The sequence below is a fragment of the Ovis aries genome, chromosome 23 (genome assembly GCF_016772045.2).
Source record: "Ovis aries strain OAR_USU_Benz2616 breed Rambouillet chromosome 23, ARS-UI_Ramb_v3.0, whole genome shotgun sequence".
Taxonomy (NCBI): Eukaryota; Metazoa; Chordata; class Mammalia; order Artiodactyla; family Bovidae; genus Ovis; species Ovis aries.
The window spans coordinates 42,626,807-42,646,459 of record NC_056076.1 but is presented as its reverse complement, the minus strand read 5'-3'; the positions used below and the strand labels follow the sequence as shown (position 1 = coordinate 42,646,459).

Genomic DNA, 19,653 nt, shown 5'->3' with positions numbered 1-19,653 from the left:
GTGGTGTTTGGGCATTGTGTGTGTATGCGTGTGGGGTCTTCACAGTATGTATGTACATGGTGTGTACATGGTGTGTGTGTGTGGTACCTATGTGTATGGTGTGTGTGTGGTATGTATGTGTTTGTGTATAGTGTATGTATATGTGCATGGTGTATACGTGGTGTGTGTCTGTGTGTGAACGTGTCTGTGGCACGTGTATATATGTGTATGGTGTATGTGTGTATGGTGTGTGTGTACATGGTGTATGTATGGTATGTGTGTGTGTGTGGTGTATGGTGTGTGTATACATGCTATGTATATGTGTATGGTGTGTTCATGGTGTGTGTGTCTATATGTATGGTGTGTTACTGTGTATGTGGTGTGTGTATATATGTCATAGTATGTGTATGTGTGATGTGTGTGTGTGTGTGGTGTGTGTGTGGCGTGTGTATATGTGGTGTATGTATGGTGTGTGTACATATATGTGTATAGTGTGTGTATGTGGTGTGTGTGTGTGTTATGGTGTGAGTGTATATGTTATGGTGTGTGTGTGTGTGGATGGTGTGTCTATGTGCATGGTGTGTGAGTGTGTGGAGTGTGGGACTCCCAGAAGGGAGAAACACTGCAGTCAGGGCAGCGCGCCAACCTCCTGGCTCTGGGCTCTCCATAAGCTCTCCCCTTCCCCAGGTGTTCTCAGGAATCTTCAGGAAGGGGCTGCCCCTCCTCCCAGCCTTGTCTCCAGCTGGCAAGGACACAGGCACCAGGAGGCCCTGGTAGACAGACCTGGTGACTGAATGGCTGAAGGAAGGAGGCTAGAAAACCCTTCGAGAACAGGAGACCCTCAGTCACTGCAGGGTGACTTCACATCCTTTCTCTGACCTAGGTTCCTCCGATTACACGACTTTCCAATATTCCCAAAGTGAGAAGAACTAAACGGCCTGTGCACACACCGTCAGGACACAGCAGGCGCTCCTCCTGGGATGGTGACAGACTCTCCTGAGCTTTTCCCTGGGATCACTTCCACCCCACGCAGAGGCTCCTAAAGACACTCACGCCACGCAAGCTTCCAGCAGATGCTCACAATCACCAACGTACCTTTTCACATTTCTAATCCCAAATGTTTTGTGCTTCCCTTCAGTCGATTCTATCAGGCTGTCATCAGTCCCTTAACGATGTCCATTTGCACAGCCCTGTCTCCCACTGGTGTTGAGCTCTTTACTCACTTAGGGAGAAAAAGAAGGAACACAGCTACAACGAGTCAGCTCAGCCACATGTTTGAGGCCGGTCGGTTTCTTCCACAAAAGAATATTTACCATCTGCCTATGACCCTTGCTCCCTGCTATGAGCAGCTGAGTCCTATTTCTTTTCAAGATTATATTTTATGACTAAGGGGGAAAAGGTACAGGAAAGGCAATGTTTTTTTGGTCACAAGAACTGCCTTCAGTAAAAATCATATTTCAAAGATTCTATTTTACCCTATTGCAATGTTTCCTTGCATTCTGTTGGTTAAACAATCTTTTGGTAATCCACAGTTTTGGTTGTTTTTGTTTTAACTTTAAGAGACTACATTCCAGTGAAAAAGAATAGCTCAAAAGTGTCTTCCCATTTCAGAAAAGTCAACGAATGCTACAAAGTAAACGGTGTTGAGAAGACCATCTCCCCAACATCGGCTCCAAAACTTATCCCAAACCTTTTGTTTCCATCAGCAGAGAGAATCAGCACTCGGGGCCCGTGACAGCACCACTTATTCTGAAATACCTTGTGTTAATCTGTGTTCTGGAGCCAGATGACTTTTGTGACTTTTCATCAAAACAAAGAAAACAGCAACAAGGGACATCCCTCAGCTGCAGACCTTCACGACATTCAACCAGCGTTATCTGGACTAAGAAATGCAATTGTTCTCAGGAGGTGAAGGAGGGGAAAGTAAAACTGACACTCATGCTTTCACATCGTCACATTTTGAACTTGGGTCTCTCACCACATATACAGTTTTTTTAAAAAAAAGCTAAAATAAACAAAAGGCTCCTGTCTTGCCAGACCCTAATTTACTCACCAATAGGATCTAGGGGTGATTTATGACTTGCCTGAGTTGAAATAAAAGTAACCCCCAAACTGAACAAAGATCAGATGCCAAACACAATAGTTTCTCCAGTGTCTTCACCTGGAATCTTCCTGAAGGTCTTGTACACTCTGTAATCTTACTAATGAGACTTCTTGGTGGAACAAATAATCTATAAATGATGTCAGGAACTAAATTAATTAAAGTTGGCCCCAAGTACCTACATCACCATAGAAAATACATTTTAATCTACTAATTGCTACCATATTAATAAATAAACAAATGGCATCCTAAGGTTGTTTTTGCTATTCAGTCACTCAGTCATATCCAGCTCTTTGTGACCCCACAGACTGCAGCACACCAGGCTTCCCTGTCCTCCACTATCTCCCAGAGTTTGCTCAAACTCATATCCATTGAGTCAGTGATGCTATTTAACCATCTCATCCTCTGCCACCCCCTTCTTCTCTTGCCTTCAATATTTCCCAGCATCAGGATCTTTTCCAATACCAGGAGAAAAATCATTAAGCCATTCTAAAAGAGTGCAGGCAGTTTCCTTCAGACTGATGACTTCTCTTAAGATAAACGATCAAGCTCCATCTGTTACTACAGAATCTTTAAATACTTGCAAGACCCCTAACTACAGAGTAGGACACACTCTGAAGCCACTCCCTTGGGTTAGATGGATTAATGCCCATATTTTGTTAAAAGTACTTCAAGTAAGTAAAAATAGGTCAGAAAAAGGGGAAAGGGAGAATACTCAATTCTTTGCTCTACACTACCCTAAGGCATTGTAACAAGCAAGCCTCTCTCAGATCACAGAGATTTATACCCAAAAGGACCACTCCCTCACTTTCTCCTCTGTGCTGGAGCCCCCATGAGCACAGCTGGTCTGTGGGCAATATCAGTGCACATAATTTTGCCACATGAGGTTCACTTTGAAATGGGACGACTTTTTGTAGGATTATCCTCGTCATCCCCTTAAACTTGGCAAACCTTGTTTTTTTAATCTTACATCCTTTCATCATATGTATGCCTACACATACACGTGCACACACACATGCACTCACGTGCACACATGCACAGAGGCTGGCCCCACTGGCTTACTCCCCCTTCCTGACTCCCTCCTGGCACACTGTGGGTCTGGATAAACCCGACCCCAAGGAGTCCAGAGATCTGGGGCTAGATTCGAGCCACACTGAGGCTGCATTTGGGCTCCCTTTACCCGTTGGCACTATCATAGCTTGCACTGTGGTGCAGGAAGTATGGTTATAACTTCCACCCCTCAAAACAAGGAGGGAAAATTCACGACAGGTTGGCCTAGGCTGTGTCTCTGAGGATGGCTTTTGTAGTCCAAAAGGCAAATGGCCTTGTGCAAAAAAAAAAAAATTATGTTCATGCCAACTTCAAGTACTTTTTTCACTTTAAAGGCATTCACCCATATGCCCAATTTCCTTCAACTACAATAAGAGGTTTTTTAGGGGACACTCTCCCCTTCATCGTCTCTCTCTGCCTCTCGTTTCTGGTGTGGGTGGCAGCTGCCGTTTGATCTGCCCGTGGGCTCTGATTTGTTTCATGTTTCAGCCAAAGATGAAGACTGCTCTGTAATTCCAAGCAGATGGGCCGAGGAGCGCAACCCTGTAATTACACCTCTCTTTCTCTGGCCCTCGAACTGCGAGTCTTCCAACCTGACTTTGAAAGTCTTGGATTGCTGGGGTTCTGGGTACACCTTGGCCATCTGGCAGGTCTGGCCCAGCCCAACTGGTTCACAGGGTCCTTTGAGCTGTGTTGCCCACGCCGCCTGTCTGAGCAGGATGACAGAGAAAACAGCCGCTTAGGGCTCCCAGGGTGCTGCCCCTCCCTCTGCTAGATGGTCTGAGGGGTCACTGCCTGACCGCCTTCTGAAGCTGGATCAGAAACCTAGAGGCCGCGAGGGTGCTGACCTGCTGATCTGACGTGCAGAGGTCATGGTGGGTGTGGAGACAGGAGAGCTCTGCTCCTGGTGGACACTCAACTAAAGGGCCAGGCGTTCACCTGTAGGGAAAGCTGACCCAAGACATCTGGATCAGCACACGTGCTTGCCACCACCCAGCCCCACAAGTCCGCCTTCCCAGCCAGGAGCAATGCTGTCTTACTTTCTTTAGTGCAATTTCTGGAGCACTTGTAAAGCCTGCTGCTCTCTAGCTGGGGGTTTACTGGGTCCGCTGAGAACATGTGACACACGAAGCAGAAACAAAACCCAGGAGAGCAGGAGAGAAGCAAGCTCAGGTTCCGGAGAACTTAAGGGACTAGTTTTAATTACTGCCCCTCTGTTGCTGCGAGGACCCCACTCCCTGAAAGTGCCTCCAGAGAACCTACCGGTCCACCTGGGACAGACCCCTCCTCAGCCCCTTAAGACACTCGTTCTCCGAGGGGCGCGCAAGAACACCCAAGCTGCTTTTCCCCTGAATTGATCACAGTCCTCTGTACGGTCCCCCCAAAGCCTGGAGCTCAGCGCGAGCCCCCTGCGCTCTGACACTCTGTGAAGGGCGCACAGCCAGCGGGTCCTTGACGGCCTGTAGTCCGAAGCCCCGCGAAGTGGTAGCAAGTGTCGTGGGACCTGGACGGAAAGTCCGAGAGCGCGCCCTCCCAGAGAGCGCGGCCGACGGCCGGGAACGCGAGCCTCTTCCAGGGCGCCCAGGATGGGGCTGTGCCTGGCCGTGGGGTCATCTCGATTCTAGGGAGTCCCCGCGGGGACACGCTCGGCTGCCGTCCCCCCACCCCCACCCCAGACTCACCGTGAAGCAGGAGGGCCGGGAACAGGGATGTGAGCAGGAGGCGGCGCACACAGGACATCTCCGGGCCTCCTCCGGGACCGCCCGCGCGCGCCGCACCGCCCGCCGTCCGGGGACCCAGCTCCCCGGGACCCGCCCGCAGCCCGGGCGGCGCGGCCCGGCGGCGCGGGGACAGGGCCAGGCACGTTTCAGGCGGCCGCCGCGCGCCTCATGCCCGGCCTGGCCCCTCCGCTCCCGGCCTCCCGCCCCGCGACCGGCCCTGTGCGCCCGGCCGCCCCGCGCCCGCCCGGCCGCCGCCGCCGCCGCTCCGAGCTGCACTGGCCGCCGCCGCTATGCCTCTTCATATTTCCAGGGCGCCGCCGCGGGAAGAGGCAAGGCGGGGCCTGGCGGGGGCGGGGCGGGAACGGGGCGGGGCCGGGGCGGGCCTGGAAAGGGCCAGGGGCGGGACGGAGCTGGGGCGGGGCCTGAACGGGGAGGGGCGATTGGAAGGGGCTGGATGGGGCGGGGCCTGGAGGGCGGAGCGAGAACGGGGGCTGAATGGGGCGGGGCGATGGGCGGGGCGATGGGCGGGGCCTGGGGGCCGGGGAGCCTCCCGATCCCTTGGGGACTAGAAGGGCGCTGGGCTCCGCAGGCCCTGCTCCGCCCCATCGCCGCCCCTTCGCTCCCTTCCCCTCCCCTGTCCCTTCGGATCTCCCCTCATCGTCTCCCTCCTCTTATCCCGCGGCCCTGCCGCGCTCCTCCTCTCAAACCTCATCCCCTCTCCTCCCCCAGGCCTGTCCCCCTTCCCTCCTCCTCGACTCCCACTCTAGGACAGGTTCTCCTGCAAGGGTTTCACAGCTCTAGGCCCGGGACCCCCTCCCGAAAGGGGGAACACATGTTCCTCCCCGTCCCTGCCCGCCCCACTCCGGGCAGCTCTGGACTGGTGTCTTCCCTCCTTTCACCGGGAAGGGTTCCCCACTTGTGCAAGTCGGGGACAAAGAGTGGGGCGCTGCAAGGCCGGGGTCTCCAGTGGGTTCCAAGAGAGGTCCGCATTCCAAGCTTGAGGTGTTTGTGCGACTGAGGGAGAGGAGAGGAGAGGTGGCACAAGGGAGAAAAGGCTCCTCCCACCCCGGTGAGGATGCTGAGAGCCTCCCCCTGGGGGGTTCACGGGCAAGCGCTGCGAGGGATGCAGACCCCTCTTCCAGTCTCCTTCCAGGAGAGGAGGACCTGTGGGGACTGGGGAAAATTTCAGGGGCACACTCCCTGTCGGTCTCCCCCTATCTCTCCTGCCTCCCAGCCCAAAGCTTGGTTCTGTTTAAGGTCTGTGGGTCTTGGGAGTTTGTTCAGTTTTTTCCTGGGCTTTGAATATACAAAGGCAGGGACAGACAGGAGCTGCTTTTGGTCAAGGCGGCTGCCTTGCTTGCTGACTTGGGGGCTCATTCTGGTGGGCCTGGAGTTCTCTCTTCTGAGCTCCTCCAAGGCTTCTGGGTGCTCAGGAGGAGGTTTGTCAGTAAAGGAGACTGAATGTCACCTCACACTGGCTGAGGAAAAGCAGGGACCACATGGAATCGGGAGGACATTCTGGACTCTGGTGGTGTTTTTCATAAATAAAACACTTAAAACAGAAGGAGTGATTTCCATGAGTTTTCTGCCCCTTTGAACAAAGTAGCATCAATAATTCAACTGTTTGTGTTATAGACTCTCAGCACTAGTTGGACTTTAGCATCTTCGTAAAACTTGGTAAAAGAGATGAGGGCATGTGTGACGGTTTCTTTCTTTTTTTTTTTTTTTTTCTGAGAAAGCCACAGGTCTTTTGATGTGATGGTGCTGATACTGTTTGATGTACTTTAATTTTTATCACCATCACTATCACCTTTCATCTTTAGTTTGAGGGATCATAATATGCACCACCTGCCTACCTCACGAGGACGTGGTGAGGGTTATGTGACTATGTTTGTAAATCGAGAGGATGAAAGACTCTCATGTGTGAAAGAAGGGACAGTTGTGTCATAAAACCACGGAGCTGGAACATAGCTGAGTTGAGCTTGCATTGCAGCATCTCTCTCTGGACCAACTCTTCATCCCTTGCTTGTGTCTGTTTCTAGGTTTGGGCAGTCAATTATGACCTGTGGGATTTGAATGCTGCCCATGGGTCAACCGGGTTTAAAGCAGGAACTTGATTTCTTCGTGAATGTTGGCCAGTTGGGAATGATATAAACAGCATATTTGACTGCTTAAACAGGACTTAGCCTTGTCACCAACAACACACACTGGGAGGTGTCTAGCTTCTCTATGCCTTTTGTCATTGGATGCCTTTTAGTCTATCAGGAGATATTTGAAGCAAGCGAATGACATGAGAGAGTGTTAGGATGGTGTGTTTATGTACAAGCAACTGGTCATTGAAATGTGAAGGTCATTCATCGCATGTTAGCAAAACAATTAGGTGATAATTTTCTTAAATGATTATTTGATCCTGTCATTTAAAAGGAGAAGAAAACCAACAGGTCAGCCATCATAACCATCAAATTGAGACCATTTTTGTCTTTCCAACTGGTCTTACTAGTGTGGTAGAAACAGAGCCAGAATGATGTCACCAGTCAAATCTGTTTTGCCAGTTTATTTTCCACATGTGATGTCATCGCTTAAAATGCTCTACCCTCAACATCCAGCCAGAGTTGCTGCTCCCAGAAATTCCCTCACCACCTTGCGCTGGTCTAGAAAGATAGAGTGTTCTCCGTATAGGGCTCATTTTCTATAATATTTTTTGCAGTTGATATTAGCGTACTCACTTCTCGAAGAGAACAGTGATAAACAAACAAACAAACAAATGGTTTAAGTTTGTCTTAGAGTGATTACATGTGGATAGATGATTCAGTTCAGCTCAGTCACTCAGTCGTGTCTGAATCTTTGTGACCCCATGAATTGCAGCACACCAGGCCTCCCTGTCCATCACCAACTCCCGGAGTTCACTCAGACTCACGTCCATCGAGTTGGTGATGCCATCCAGCCATCTCATCCTCTGTCGTCCCCTTCTCCTCCTCTGTCGTCCCCTTCTCCTCCTGCCCTCAATCCCTCCCAGCATCAGAGTCTTTTCCAATGAGTCAACTCTTCACATGAGGTGGCCAAAGTACTGGAGTTTTAGCTTTAGCATCATTCCTTCCAAAGAACACCCAGGGCTGGTTGGATCTTTAGAATGGACTGGTTGGATCTCCTTGCAGTCCAAGGGACTCTCAAGAGTCTTCTCCAACACCACAGTTCAAAAGCATCAATTCTTTGGATAGATGATTAGAGTTGCAGAATTGGAAGGGAGGCATTTCCAGGCAGGTAATAAGGTGACTATAGGCTGCACCTCAGAAGCTGGCCCCCTGAAACCAGCACAAGGAACTTCCCTGGGACATTTGTAAGGACCAAGTCTTGAGCAGGTCCTGGGGTGTGTTGGTAGAGTTCCAGGCAAGCACAGCTAGACAAGATGCCCTTAGCAGCGTCAATAAGCAAGCATGTTAGACTATTTGGAGCTACTCATAAATAACTTTTGTCAAGTTGATGGGGAAGAAGAAACACAAAGCGGCTGCTCCAATTCAGAGGCACACTTGGAGTCCAGGACTGTTCAGTCACCCACTCACAAGGCCGCTCACATGTTTACCAAGAGGTCTTTTCCCACGAGCATTGAAGATCCTCGGAGCCTCTGTAGCTGGCTCAGTCTTTGAAAACCAGTCCTTTGCTCTCCCCCAGTAACCCTGGATCATGAGCAGCTTTTCAGGAATGGACTGTGCTGGGCACAGAGCTTGGATGGTCACCTTGGCTGGATTTTCACAGAAGGTGTCTCATATCTCAGGGAGCACAGAGCAGCTCAGTGTCACTTGTGTTATATTGGGAAACGGAAGGACCAAAATCCTTTAAAGCTTTGGCCGCAATTTGGTTTCCTAATGTCTGCGAAATTGATCTAAAGGCATGCGATCCTGCAAATCATTTGGAATTTCAGAGATCCCAGGCCTTTCAGTTCTTGAAGAAAATGACAGTTTTAAGAAGGATCAGAGGGGGACTTCTCCAGTGTTCCATTGGAGCTAAGATCCCACAGGCCAGAGGGTAGCTAAGCCTGTGCATCACAACTAGAGAGCCTGCACTACAATAAGACCCCACGTGTCCCAACTGAGATCTGCTGCAGCCAAATAAGAAAAAAAAATTTTTTTAACAAAAAGAAAAGTCAGAGAAATTAAAGCAGCAATTCCAGAACCTGTTTGACCGTGAATGTGGTTGAAAGCATCATCCCACATCCTCAGAGGATGGGCAAGGTCTCCAGGAATAGACTTCCCTCATAATTTGCTATTAGATATCAATGCCAAGCCCATGACACCACAGTGATTCCTCTGTACATAAGAGCCCAGAGGACAGAAACGGAGCCGGGTCACCTCCCTACCCCTTTGATCATCTGAGCCAGTGTTTCCAGTATTTCACCCACAGCAGAGCTTCACTGGTAAAGCCAATAAAATTGAAAAATCCTACACATCTTCCTCAGAGGCAGAGCTAATAAAATTATTCCGAAGAGTCCTTAGAAAGGAATGGCCTTCTGGGTTATATCTTTAAGTCATGTTAATTAGAGTAAACTCTATTTTGAAAATAACATGCCATTTAGATGCATCTCTGAACAGCAGTCTTCCGAGCTTGAGAAATTAAAGTTTACTTTCCATTTTACATTCATAGTTATCAGAAAAAGCATTCAAATGTTTGTGAGCTTAGCAACCGTTCCTTCATCCACGCACCCACCCATCCGTTAGCATGTGTTAATCAGTTGCCAAGTGGTGGTGCTAGCCATAAAGAACCCGCCTGCCAATGCAGGAGACATAAGAGGATGCAGTTAAGATCCCTGAGTCAGGAAGCTCCCCTGGAGGAGGAAATGGCAAGCAACTCCAGCGTTCTTGCCTGAAGAATCCCATGGACAGAGGAGCCTGGTGGGCTAGAGTCCATAGAGCCGCAAGGAGTCCAAAATGACTGAAGCGAGGCATGCGTGCATCTGAAAACAGGGGCAGATGTGGATAAGGCTGATTCAGTCTAACAGTCTCTTCACCCTGTGTCACAAATTTGTTTGGGGAGCTGCTGACAAACTAAAGCCCTACCCACTGAAAGAAAATAGAGATCCTCCAGGGGCAGGAGGCAATACAGGACTTGAGTAGCATTTCTGTCTGTACTTTCACATCCTCTTATAACATGCTTTCCTGTAGGGCTGGCTGGCCGCGAATTGCTTTATCTGCTCCACTCGATCATCTGGCTCTTTGAGGAAAGGAAGAAAATTGGGTATTATGTTACATCTCCTCCCCTGGCTCCTTCGTAAGACTTTCCATAATGGGCGTTTGTTGTGCTGGTTGATGAGGCTGGATAAGATCAGAGCATCAAGAAAGAGTCTTTATGAGGCTGACACGACCCTTGGCCACCGCAGGACAAGGCGACAGAAGCAGGAGGAGAACACAGAAGCTCTGGCAGTCAACCTCAGCGTGCCCTAGGTTGTTAGTGCACTCGTAGCAACACTCAGACACGCTTGACAAATGAGAGGCGGGATGGCGCTCCGTTTAGGGGGCCAGAGTCACGAGGCTCAGATCCCTCGGCTCTGGGGCCTCAGGCAAGCTGTTTAACACAGCTGTGAGATGGGAGGAATAAGGTTATGGGCCTGCACATGGTCCAGCACTCTGTAAGCATGCCCTAAAAATAACCTGCTGACACTGAGCCCTGCCGCTGGACCACCTGGTGCAACCGCACGGCAACCCCCCATCCCAGATTGCATTTGGTGAGGGAGGGTGTGAAAAAGATGCAGCTACTGCAATAATTTGTGGCCCTCCAAAGTGTGAAATGTGTACCCACGTTACCTACAACTTAATGGGGGAGAAATTAAGAAGAATTGTCTAAAGCGGTTCCCTGCTGCTGCTGCTAGGTCACTTCAGTCGTATCCAACTCTGTGTGACCCCAGAGACGGCAGCCCACCAGGCTCCCCCATCCCTGGGATTCTCCAGCCAAGAACACAGGAGTGAGTTGCCATTGCCTTCTCCAATGCATGAAAGTGAAAAGTGAAAATGAAGTCGCTCAGTCGTGTCTGACTCTTAGCAACCCCATGGACTGCAGCCTACCAGGCTCCTCCGTCAATGGGGTTTTCCAGGCAAGAGTACTAGAGTAGGTTGTCATTGCCTTCTCCAAAGCAGTTCTCAGGGGCAACTTGAGAAACACTGTGTTAAAAGAATAAACTATAAGATGACTGCTATTATAATTAAGGATATACTAAACTTGTACAGTAACTTCTTTATTTCACTGGGTACGTTTTGATTATATGAAACCAAATTATGTTTCACTTCAACCGGACATCTGGATGGCCTTCTCCCATCTGGTTACATCATCGTAACATCACATTTAATATTGTTTATCTTTGATTTAAATACTTCAGCTATTACTAATCTCTTTTTACAGAGGGGAAAATGAAGGCCAGAGAGATTCAACAGTTTGCCTAGAATCAGACAACTTTTGGAGGGTAGAAGCAGTAGGTTTTCTAACTCCCAGCAAGGTCCTGTTTTCAGCTCTAAAGTGTTAGTTGCTCAGTTATGTCCAATTCTTTACGACCCATGGACTGTAGCCCTCCAGGCTCCTCTGTCCGTGGGAGTCTCCAGGCAAGAATACTGGTGTGGGTAGCCATTCCCTTCTCCAGGGGATCTTCCCTACCCAGGAATGGAACCCGGGTCTCCTGTATTGCAGGCAGATTCTTTACCATCTGGGTCAACAGTGCTCTAAGGCTGTACTATAAATAAATAAATGTTGTTTATCTCTCAGAAGTAGAAAATTGATTTCCATTGTTGTTCCGAGATATTCAAACTCAAAGGGGCTGCTAGACAGGTTATCTGGACATTTATTGCAGTTAATATCTGGGTACTTGGGTCTCCAGCTCACTGTTTTATGCATCAGTTCAGTCCCTCAGTCATGTCTGACTCTTTGTGACCCCATGGACTTCAGCATGCCGGGCTTCCCTGTCCTTCACCAACTTCCAGAGCCTACTTAAACTCATGTCCATCCCGTTGGTGATGCCATCCAACCAGCTCATCCTCTGTTGTCCCCTTCTCTTGCTTCCTTCAACCTTTCCCAGCATCAGGGTCTTTTCCAATGAGTCGGTTCTTCCTATCAGGTGGCCAAAGTGTTGGAGTTTCAGCTTCAGCATCAGTCTTTCCAATAAATATTCAGGACTGATTTCCTTTAGGATGGATTGGTTGGATCTCCTTGCAGTCCAAGGGACTCTCAAGAGTCTTCTCCAACACCACAGTTCAAAAGCATCAATTCTTCGGTGCTCAGCTTTCTTTATAGTCCAACTCTCACATCCATACATGACTACTGGGAAAACCATAGCTTTGACTAGATGGACCTTTGTTGGTAAAGTAATATCTATGCTTTTTAATATGCTGTCTAGGTTGGTCATAGCTTTTCTTCCAAGGAGCAAACGTCTTTTAATTTCATGGCTGTAGTCACCATCTGCAGTGGTTTTGGAGCCCCCAAGAAAATAAAGTCTGTCACTGTTTCCATTGTTTCCCCATCTGTTTACCATGAAGTGATGGGACCAGACACGATGATCTTAGTTTTCTGAATGTTGAGCTTTAAGCCAGCTTTTTCACTCTCCTCTTTCATTTTCATCAAGAGACTCTTTAGTTCTTCTTTGCTTTCTGCCATAAGGTTGGTATCATCTGCGTATCTGAGGTTATTGATATTTCTCCTGGCAATCTTGATTCCAGCTTGTGCTTCATCCAGCCTGGCATTTCACATGATGTACTCTGCATATAAGTTAAATAAGCAGGGTGACAATATACAGCCTTGACGTACTCCTTTTCCGATTTGGAACCAGTCTGTTGTTCCATGTCCAGTTCTAACTGTTGCTTCTTGACCTGCATACAAATTTCTCAGGAGGCAGGTCAGGTGGTCTGGTATTCCCATCTCTTTCAGAATTATCCACAGTTTGTTGTGATCCACAGTCAAAGGCTTTGCTGTAGTCAATAAAGCAAAAGTAGATGTTTTTCTGGAACTCTCTTGCTTTTTTAATGATCCAGCAGATGTTGGCAATTTGATCTCTGGTTCCTCTGCCTTTTCTAAATCCAGCTTGAACATCTGGAAGTTCACAGTTCAGGTACTCTTGAAGCCTGGCTTGCAGAATTTTGAGCATTACTCTGCTAGCATGAGACAAGTGCAATTGTGCAGTAGCATGTGAACAAGTGCATTCTTTGGCATTGCCTTTCTTTGGGATTGGAAGGAAAATTGACCTTTTCCAGTCCTGTGGCCACTGCTGAGTTTTCCAGATTGGTTGGCATATTGAATACAGCACTTTCACAGCATCGCCTTTGAAGATTTGAAACAGCTCAACTGGAATTCCATCACCTCCACTAGCTTTGTTCGTTTTATGTGTAAAATATCCAAACAGCCTAGTTTTTAGAACAGATCACTCCAATCAGTGAAACTGGCGGTTTGACCAGATAGCCACTGCCGTGCTGCCCTGTGGCTGTGAATTTCCAGCTGTAGAGTGCATGTCTTTGTTGTCATGGCTTCGGGTGTACGTGTCAGAGTGACGAGCTGTGCAGGCTTGGCCGCACACACCACCTTCCAGCAACCTGAAGTTCAGGTCTCCAGAGCAGGTGAGCCGAAACAAAACAGTGCTCTGGGCCACCAAGTTGAACAGTGCCAAGTCCACGGTCATGCTTAATCTCAACACTTGTGTAACATGCTATAATCCTCAAAAGGCTTTTAGATGCGTGGTCCCTCTTGATCTTGTGAGGTTTTGTGTGGGCCGGAGGACTGCCAGGGTGGCCCTGACTTGGACACGTAAGCCTGACATTGGAGAGGTTTATTGTTTCTGTGCTAATATCTCTGGCTGATACATGGCACTCTGAGGTGGTGCCTCTCTGCACATAGACGTTGTGTATTTCATTCATCTCAGATCACATCACGTCCTAACCTAGCACCTCTTTATTTTCGTATACAGATTTCGATGCCTTTGCTGCCTCTCTCCTTACAAAGACACCAGGGGGGAACCTTTTCTAAACACACACAATCATTCAAAAAGCACAAGAATTCAGCTGAAAATAAGTTAACCCTATACACCTCAGAAAGCTATATGCATCTCTAGTTTGTTTTCTCAGATTTTGTCTAGCTTTCTCATCAGCTTTAGCCCAGTGCCCAAGTTAGTAACTCTTTATGGACCCCCAGTCGATGCATGGATACAAGATGTTCTACTATACGGAAGCCCAGAGGTGAGTGAGAGACGCAGGATTTCCAGGGCACGGTGGAAGCATAGCTCCCCCAGCACGGTCTGGAGCAGCCACCCAAGCCTGGGCACCTGGGAGCCTCTGCGCTTGTGTGGATGGGGCCCCAGCTTCTTGTGGGGGTGGGGGTGAGGGGGCAGCAGGACTTGGCTTCACTGTGTTTATTTTGAACTCTGCAAAGCCAGATTTCTCTTTGATTTATGTGGTGGCTCTGGTGGTTTTATTTATGATGTTTAGCTGGGGGTGGAGAATTTGGTAATACCACTGGGAGCGTTGTATTCAGGTTCTGTTCTGACTCATCAGTGTTATCTAGTTCTGTTCTGTTTTCCACCTTATGTAACATAAACTCAGCACCTGAATTATCCGAACTGTGAATCAGGTTGCAAAACCCTCCCCGTTCCCACGTGAAAGGAAGATCAGGGAAGATGTGGCTCAGATCTCTAGGTCTGTGGGTTGGTGGCTTCTCCTCTCCTCCCTACATTTTGGGCCCCCCCTCCCACCCATGGCTCCCCCTGGCCTGTTGCCACCCCTGGGGAAGAGACTTGATAGACAGGACAGTCACCAAAAGCTCTGTCTGCTTTTCATTCTACGCTTTGCCCCGGATCACCATTTTCTGGTGGCAGTTTCTCCATCATCAGCAAGCCAGGGACCTGGGACTCCTGGTCCCTCTTCTCTGTTAGTCAGTGGCTTCACCCACAAGTCCTCCCATGATAGGTGGGCAGTTGATGCATTTCAAGAACTGGACTGTGATTCGGTTACTGAACACACTGACACACGGCCTTTGTGTTGTCCAAGGATGCTTCATGACATGGGAAAATGCTGATGTCACCCAGCAATGATACTTTGTGTCATGATGGACCTGGCAAGTCAACTACACTGCATGAGGGTATGGCTGTCCCAGGACTCAAGAAAATTGTTCTAGTTCCGTACTACCTAAGGAAAACAGAGGCTATTTTTACACCTGGGACTTGAACATAAATGTCAGCTATCACAGACTTATTTAGAGCTCATTATGAAAAGCAGTGTACCTGGCTCAAATAAACAAACCAGTAGGGCAGAGCCTAATTGATGCCTTAAGATCCCTTCTTTCATTGCTGAGAAGTTTACTCTTTTGACTCAGACGATAAAGAATCTATCTGCCAATACAGGAAACCTGGGTTCTATCCTTGGGTTGGGAAGATCTAGAGGAGGAAATGGCAACCCACTCCAGTATTCTTGCCCAGAGGATCCCCATGGACAGAGGAGACTGGCGGGCTACAGTCCATGGGGGTCATAGAGTCGGACATGACTGAAGCAACTGAGCACAAAGAACAACTTCTCATAATATGAAGATGCATGGTCTTCAAGTTATTCCGTTAATTTCATTTCAAGTGGAGACAGAAGTTGTTACAAAGGAAAAATGAAATCGTTTAGCTCCTTTGCTTTTTGAGGGGTGTAGTTTTACTTACAGCTCATAAAATATACCAAATGGCTAGAAACCAGCCTAAAATTACACACACAAAGAAAAATAGCTGTATTAAATAACATTATTCTTACTACACAATGGAGCCATCTTTCAGGCAGCTGCTAAACAACCACGCCCTGTGTGTGTGGGTCTGTGTGTGTGTGTTTGCAGGGGTGTGGGGGGTGCCTGCTTCCCACATTCCCAGGATACCCATGGTAAAATGAATAAACTGGAGAAAAAACAAACCAGAACTGGGCCAAGTGAACACTGCCAGCCGGTTGACAATCTCCTGGGAGCATTTTGACACATTTATACAAAGAAGGAAAATATTGAAACCATATCAGGGAGAACCAGCTTGTCCTATGAAATTCATGAAGGGTGGATGGTATCAGTAGCTTGGACAACATGGTTCTGTGAAACCAAACCAAACCACGTGCTGAACAAGCCCAGGGCAGGGAGGCAGGGTTGGATTTCATGTCTGCACTGAGTAAGCTTCCTGTGTCCTGATCCTCTGTGTCCCAACTCCATGGTGGCATTGCCCAGCCTCAAGCAGGTGACAAAGGACGTGCTTCATCAGGTGGCCCCTGGCTGGGCTGAACTGGCTAGGTGCTGTGGATCAGACACTCAGGAACAAACTGAGTGTCTCTTGGTGGGGCCCAGGGAGCAGGAGTGTTTGAGGACTGCGGGTGGCTGGGCTCTGAATATTCTGGCCAGTCTACCTGGGGTGGCCTCCACCTTGCTGAGGGTTAGATGAAGGAACATGCATTGGGAATAGAAACCCACATAAGTCTGAACAGGGAAAACACCCCCAAGTGTGGGGGGCAGAGGCCCCGGAAGAACTGGCTGGAAACCCTCAGCCCTGGGGGCTTCCTTCCGAGAGGAGCTGGGTGTCTGGTCACTGGGAGGTCAGCCCAGAGCATGTGGTCCTAGCCCCATGGCTCCAGCATCCTGGGGCCTCCACCTTGGTGGCTGTGGAGGGTTGAAGAAGCCCCTCATGCCCCCGGTACTCCTGCTGAAGCCCAGAGTGGTCTAGCAAGGCCAGGCACCCTCCTGTCCCCAGGCCCAAGACACAGAGAGGAAAGTCTGTCTCAAGTATAATTGGCACCTGTGGGTTTTACATCCCAACTCATGGTGATGCCTCTTCCCAAACCTGAGATCGGAGACAGGAAGATGGACACAAACACGGTTGGGAAAGCCATTCAGAGGGCGCATGTCCACCCCATGCCTGCGGGGGATGGAAAGAAAACAGTGGCATTTTGCTTACTTTATTCTTATGTTAGATGTTCAAAGAAGCATAGTCCAGCGTGTTGCAAAAAGATATCATTTAATGCCATTAATAGTGTTCAAGAGTCTATTCAGTTTATCCTCTTTTTATCCTTTTAGAAATCATAGTCTTTGTGTATTATTTTTAAGGATATAGTAGAGTGATTAAAAAAAAAACTCAGGGGTATGTAATCAAAAATGTTGAGCCATCAGCTTTAGATTTTTCTTAAAGTTGGAGGAAGTTGGAACCCTTCCTTCAGGCAAGGAAAATGGAAGATGATCTTGTCGCCATTGGTCAGAGGATGCTTTCTTCACACCATATAAAGCTAAATTTAAAACCTCAAGGGGATTACTGAACTCTGCTCATTTGGTCTCAAAATAAAATATTAAGGACAAAGGTTAGAGTATTAACCTGAGAAAGTGTGTATAATTTCCCCTGTTGAACTCTTCATAAACATATTGACTATTACATTTTTAAAAAACATTACCTGAAAAAGTAATGATCAAATAGAGCTGCTAGTGGTCAATTAAAAATTATAAAGCAAAAACTGCTGACCAATTAAATATAGTAAAAGGAATTCTAGCCTGTTTCATTTAATTTCTGTATCTCTTAAAAGACTCATTTTCAACTTCTAATTTGGACACATTTTCAAAAAGTTTCAGTTCAGTTCAGTCGCTCAGTCGTGTCCGACTCTTTGCGACCCCATGAATCACAGCACACCAGGCCTCCCTGTCCATCACCATCTCCCAGAGTTCACTCAGACTCATGTCCATCCAGTCCGTGATGCCATCCAGCCATCTCATCCTGGGTCATCCCCTTCTCCTTCTGCCCCCAATCCCTCCCAGCATCAGAGTCTTTTCTAATGAGTCAAGTCTTCGCATGAGGCGTCCAAAGTACTGGAGCTTCAGCTTTAGCATCATTCCTTCCAAAGAAATCCCAGGGCTGATCTCCTTCAGAATGGACTGGTTGGATCTCCTTGCACTCCAGGGAACCTTCAAGAGTCTTCTCCAACACCACAGTTCAAACGCATCAATTCTTTGGCGCTCAGCCTTCTTCACAGTCCAACTCTCACATCCATACATGACCACAGGAAAAACCATAGCCTTGACTAGGCAGACCTTAGTCGGCAAAGTAATGTCTCTGCTTTTGAATATACTGTCTAGGTTGGTCATAACTTTTCTTCCAAGGAGTAAGCGTCTTTTAATTTCATGGCTGCAGTCACCATCTGCAGTGATTTTGAAGCCCCCAAAAATAAAGTCTGACACTGTTTCTACTGTTTCCCCATCTATTTCCCATGAAGTGATGGGACCAGATGCCATGATCTTCGTTTTCTGAATGTTGAGCTTTAAGCCAACTTTTTCGCTCTCCTCTTTCACTTTTATCAAGAGGCTTTTTAGCTCCTCTTCACTTTCTGCCATAAGGGTGGTGTCATCTGCATATCTGAGGTGATTGATATTTCTCCCGGCAATCTTGATTCCAGCTTGTGTTTCTTCGAGTCCAGCGTTTCTCATGATGTACTCATAGAAGTTAAAAAGCAGGGTGACAATATACAGCCTTGACGTACTCCTTTTCCTATTTGGAACCAGTCTGTTGTTCCATGTCCAGTTCTAACTGTTGCTTCCTGACCTGCATACAGATTTCTCAAGAGGCAGGTCAGGTGGTCTGTATTCCCATCTCTTTCAGAATTTTCCACAGTTTATTGTGATCCACACAGTCAAAGGCTTTGGCATAGTCAATAAAGCAGAAATAGATGTTTTTCTGGAACTCTCTTGCTTTTTCCATGATCCAGTGAGTGTTGGCAATTTGATCTCTGGTTCCTCTGCCTTTTCTAAAACCAGCTTGAACATCAGGGAGTTCACGGTTCACGTATTGCTGAAGTCTGGCTTGGAGAATTTTGAGCATCACTTTACTAGCATGTGAGATGAGTGCAATTGTGCAGTAGTTTGAGCATTCTTTGGCATTGCCTTTCTTTGGGATTGGAATGAAAACTGACCTTTTCCAGTCCTGTGGCCACTGCTGAGTTTTCCAAATTTGCTGGCATATTGAGTGCAGCACTTTCACAGCATCATCTTTCAGGATTTGAAACAGCTCAACTGGAATTCCATCACCTCCACTAGCTTTGTTCATAGTGATGCTTTCTAACAAAAAGGTTAACTAAAGAATATTGGAGCTTTTTTTTTAAAAAAAGGATTCTTATTGGTATGTTCTAAAGTGGAAGTTTTGGCTTCTTAGGTGGCTCAGTGGTAAAGAATCTGTCTGTCAATTCAGGAGACCTAGGTTTGATCCCTGGGTGGGGAAAATTCCTAGAGAAGGAAATGGCAACCCACTCCAGTGTTCTTGCCTGGGAAATCTCATGGACAGAGGAGCCTGGTGGGGTTGCAAAAGAGTAGGACACGAATTAGTAACTAAACAGCAACAACAACAACAAAAATGGAAGTGTGGGGAATGTTTATGCCACGTTAGCTCTATCACAAAGATTTACATATTCTGCATGTTCAGTGAAATCTAGTTAATTTAATTTAACGCTCTATGAGTACTGTTTTACATGATTTCTTTAGATTTTCTTTAAAATTATTTTCTCTTTTGAAATCTATTTTTAAGTGGAAGATAATTGCTTTACAATGTTGTGTTGGTTTTTGTTGTACAACATGAATCAGCTATAAGTATACCTATGCCCCCTCCCTCTTGAACCTCCTTCCCAACCCTCATACTTGACTTTAACTAGAGTGGAGCTAGTGGGAGAAGGCGATGGCACCCCACTCCACTCCACACAGGAGCCTGGTAGGCTGCAGTCCATGGGGTCGCTAAGAGTCGGACACAGCTGAGCGACTTCACTTTCACTTTTCATTTTCATGCATTGGAGAAGGAAATGGCAACCCACTCCA

At 47.7% G+C, this 19,653-nt stretch overlaps 1 protein-coding gene across 2 annotated transcripts in view; it reads right to left on the bottom strand.

Annotated features, from left to right (window-relative positions):
• The window catches only part of APCDD1 (APC down-regulated 1), a 32,656-nt gene extending 27,499 nt beyond the window's left edge, over positions 1–5,157 (bottom strand). The window contains exons 1-2 of one of the 2 annotated variants that reach the window (XM_042239275.2): positions 4,813–5,157; positions 3,979–4,081 (exon numbers count right to left, since the gene is read on the bottom strand). Coding sequence is in view for 1 of the 2 variants with exons in the window: in XM_012103585.5 (XP_011958975.2) it covers positions 4,813–4,870 (58 nt within the window). In the remaining variant the exon portion in view is untranslated. The remainder of the gene's footprint in view (positions 1–3,978; positions 4,082–4,812) is intronic. The other variant, XM_012103585.5, reaches the window with a different exon arrangement.
• Between the last annotated feature and the right edge of the window lie 14,496 nt (positions 5,158–19,653).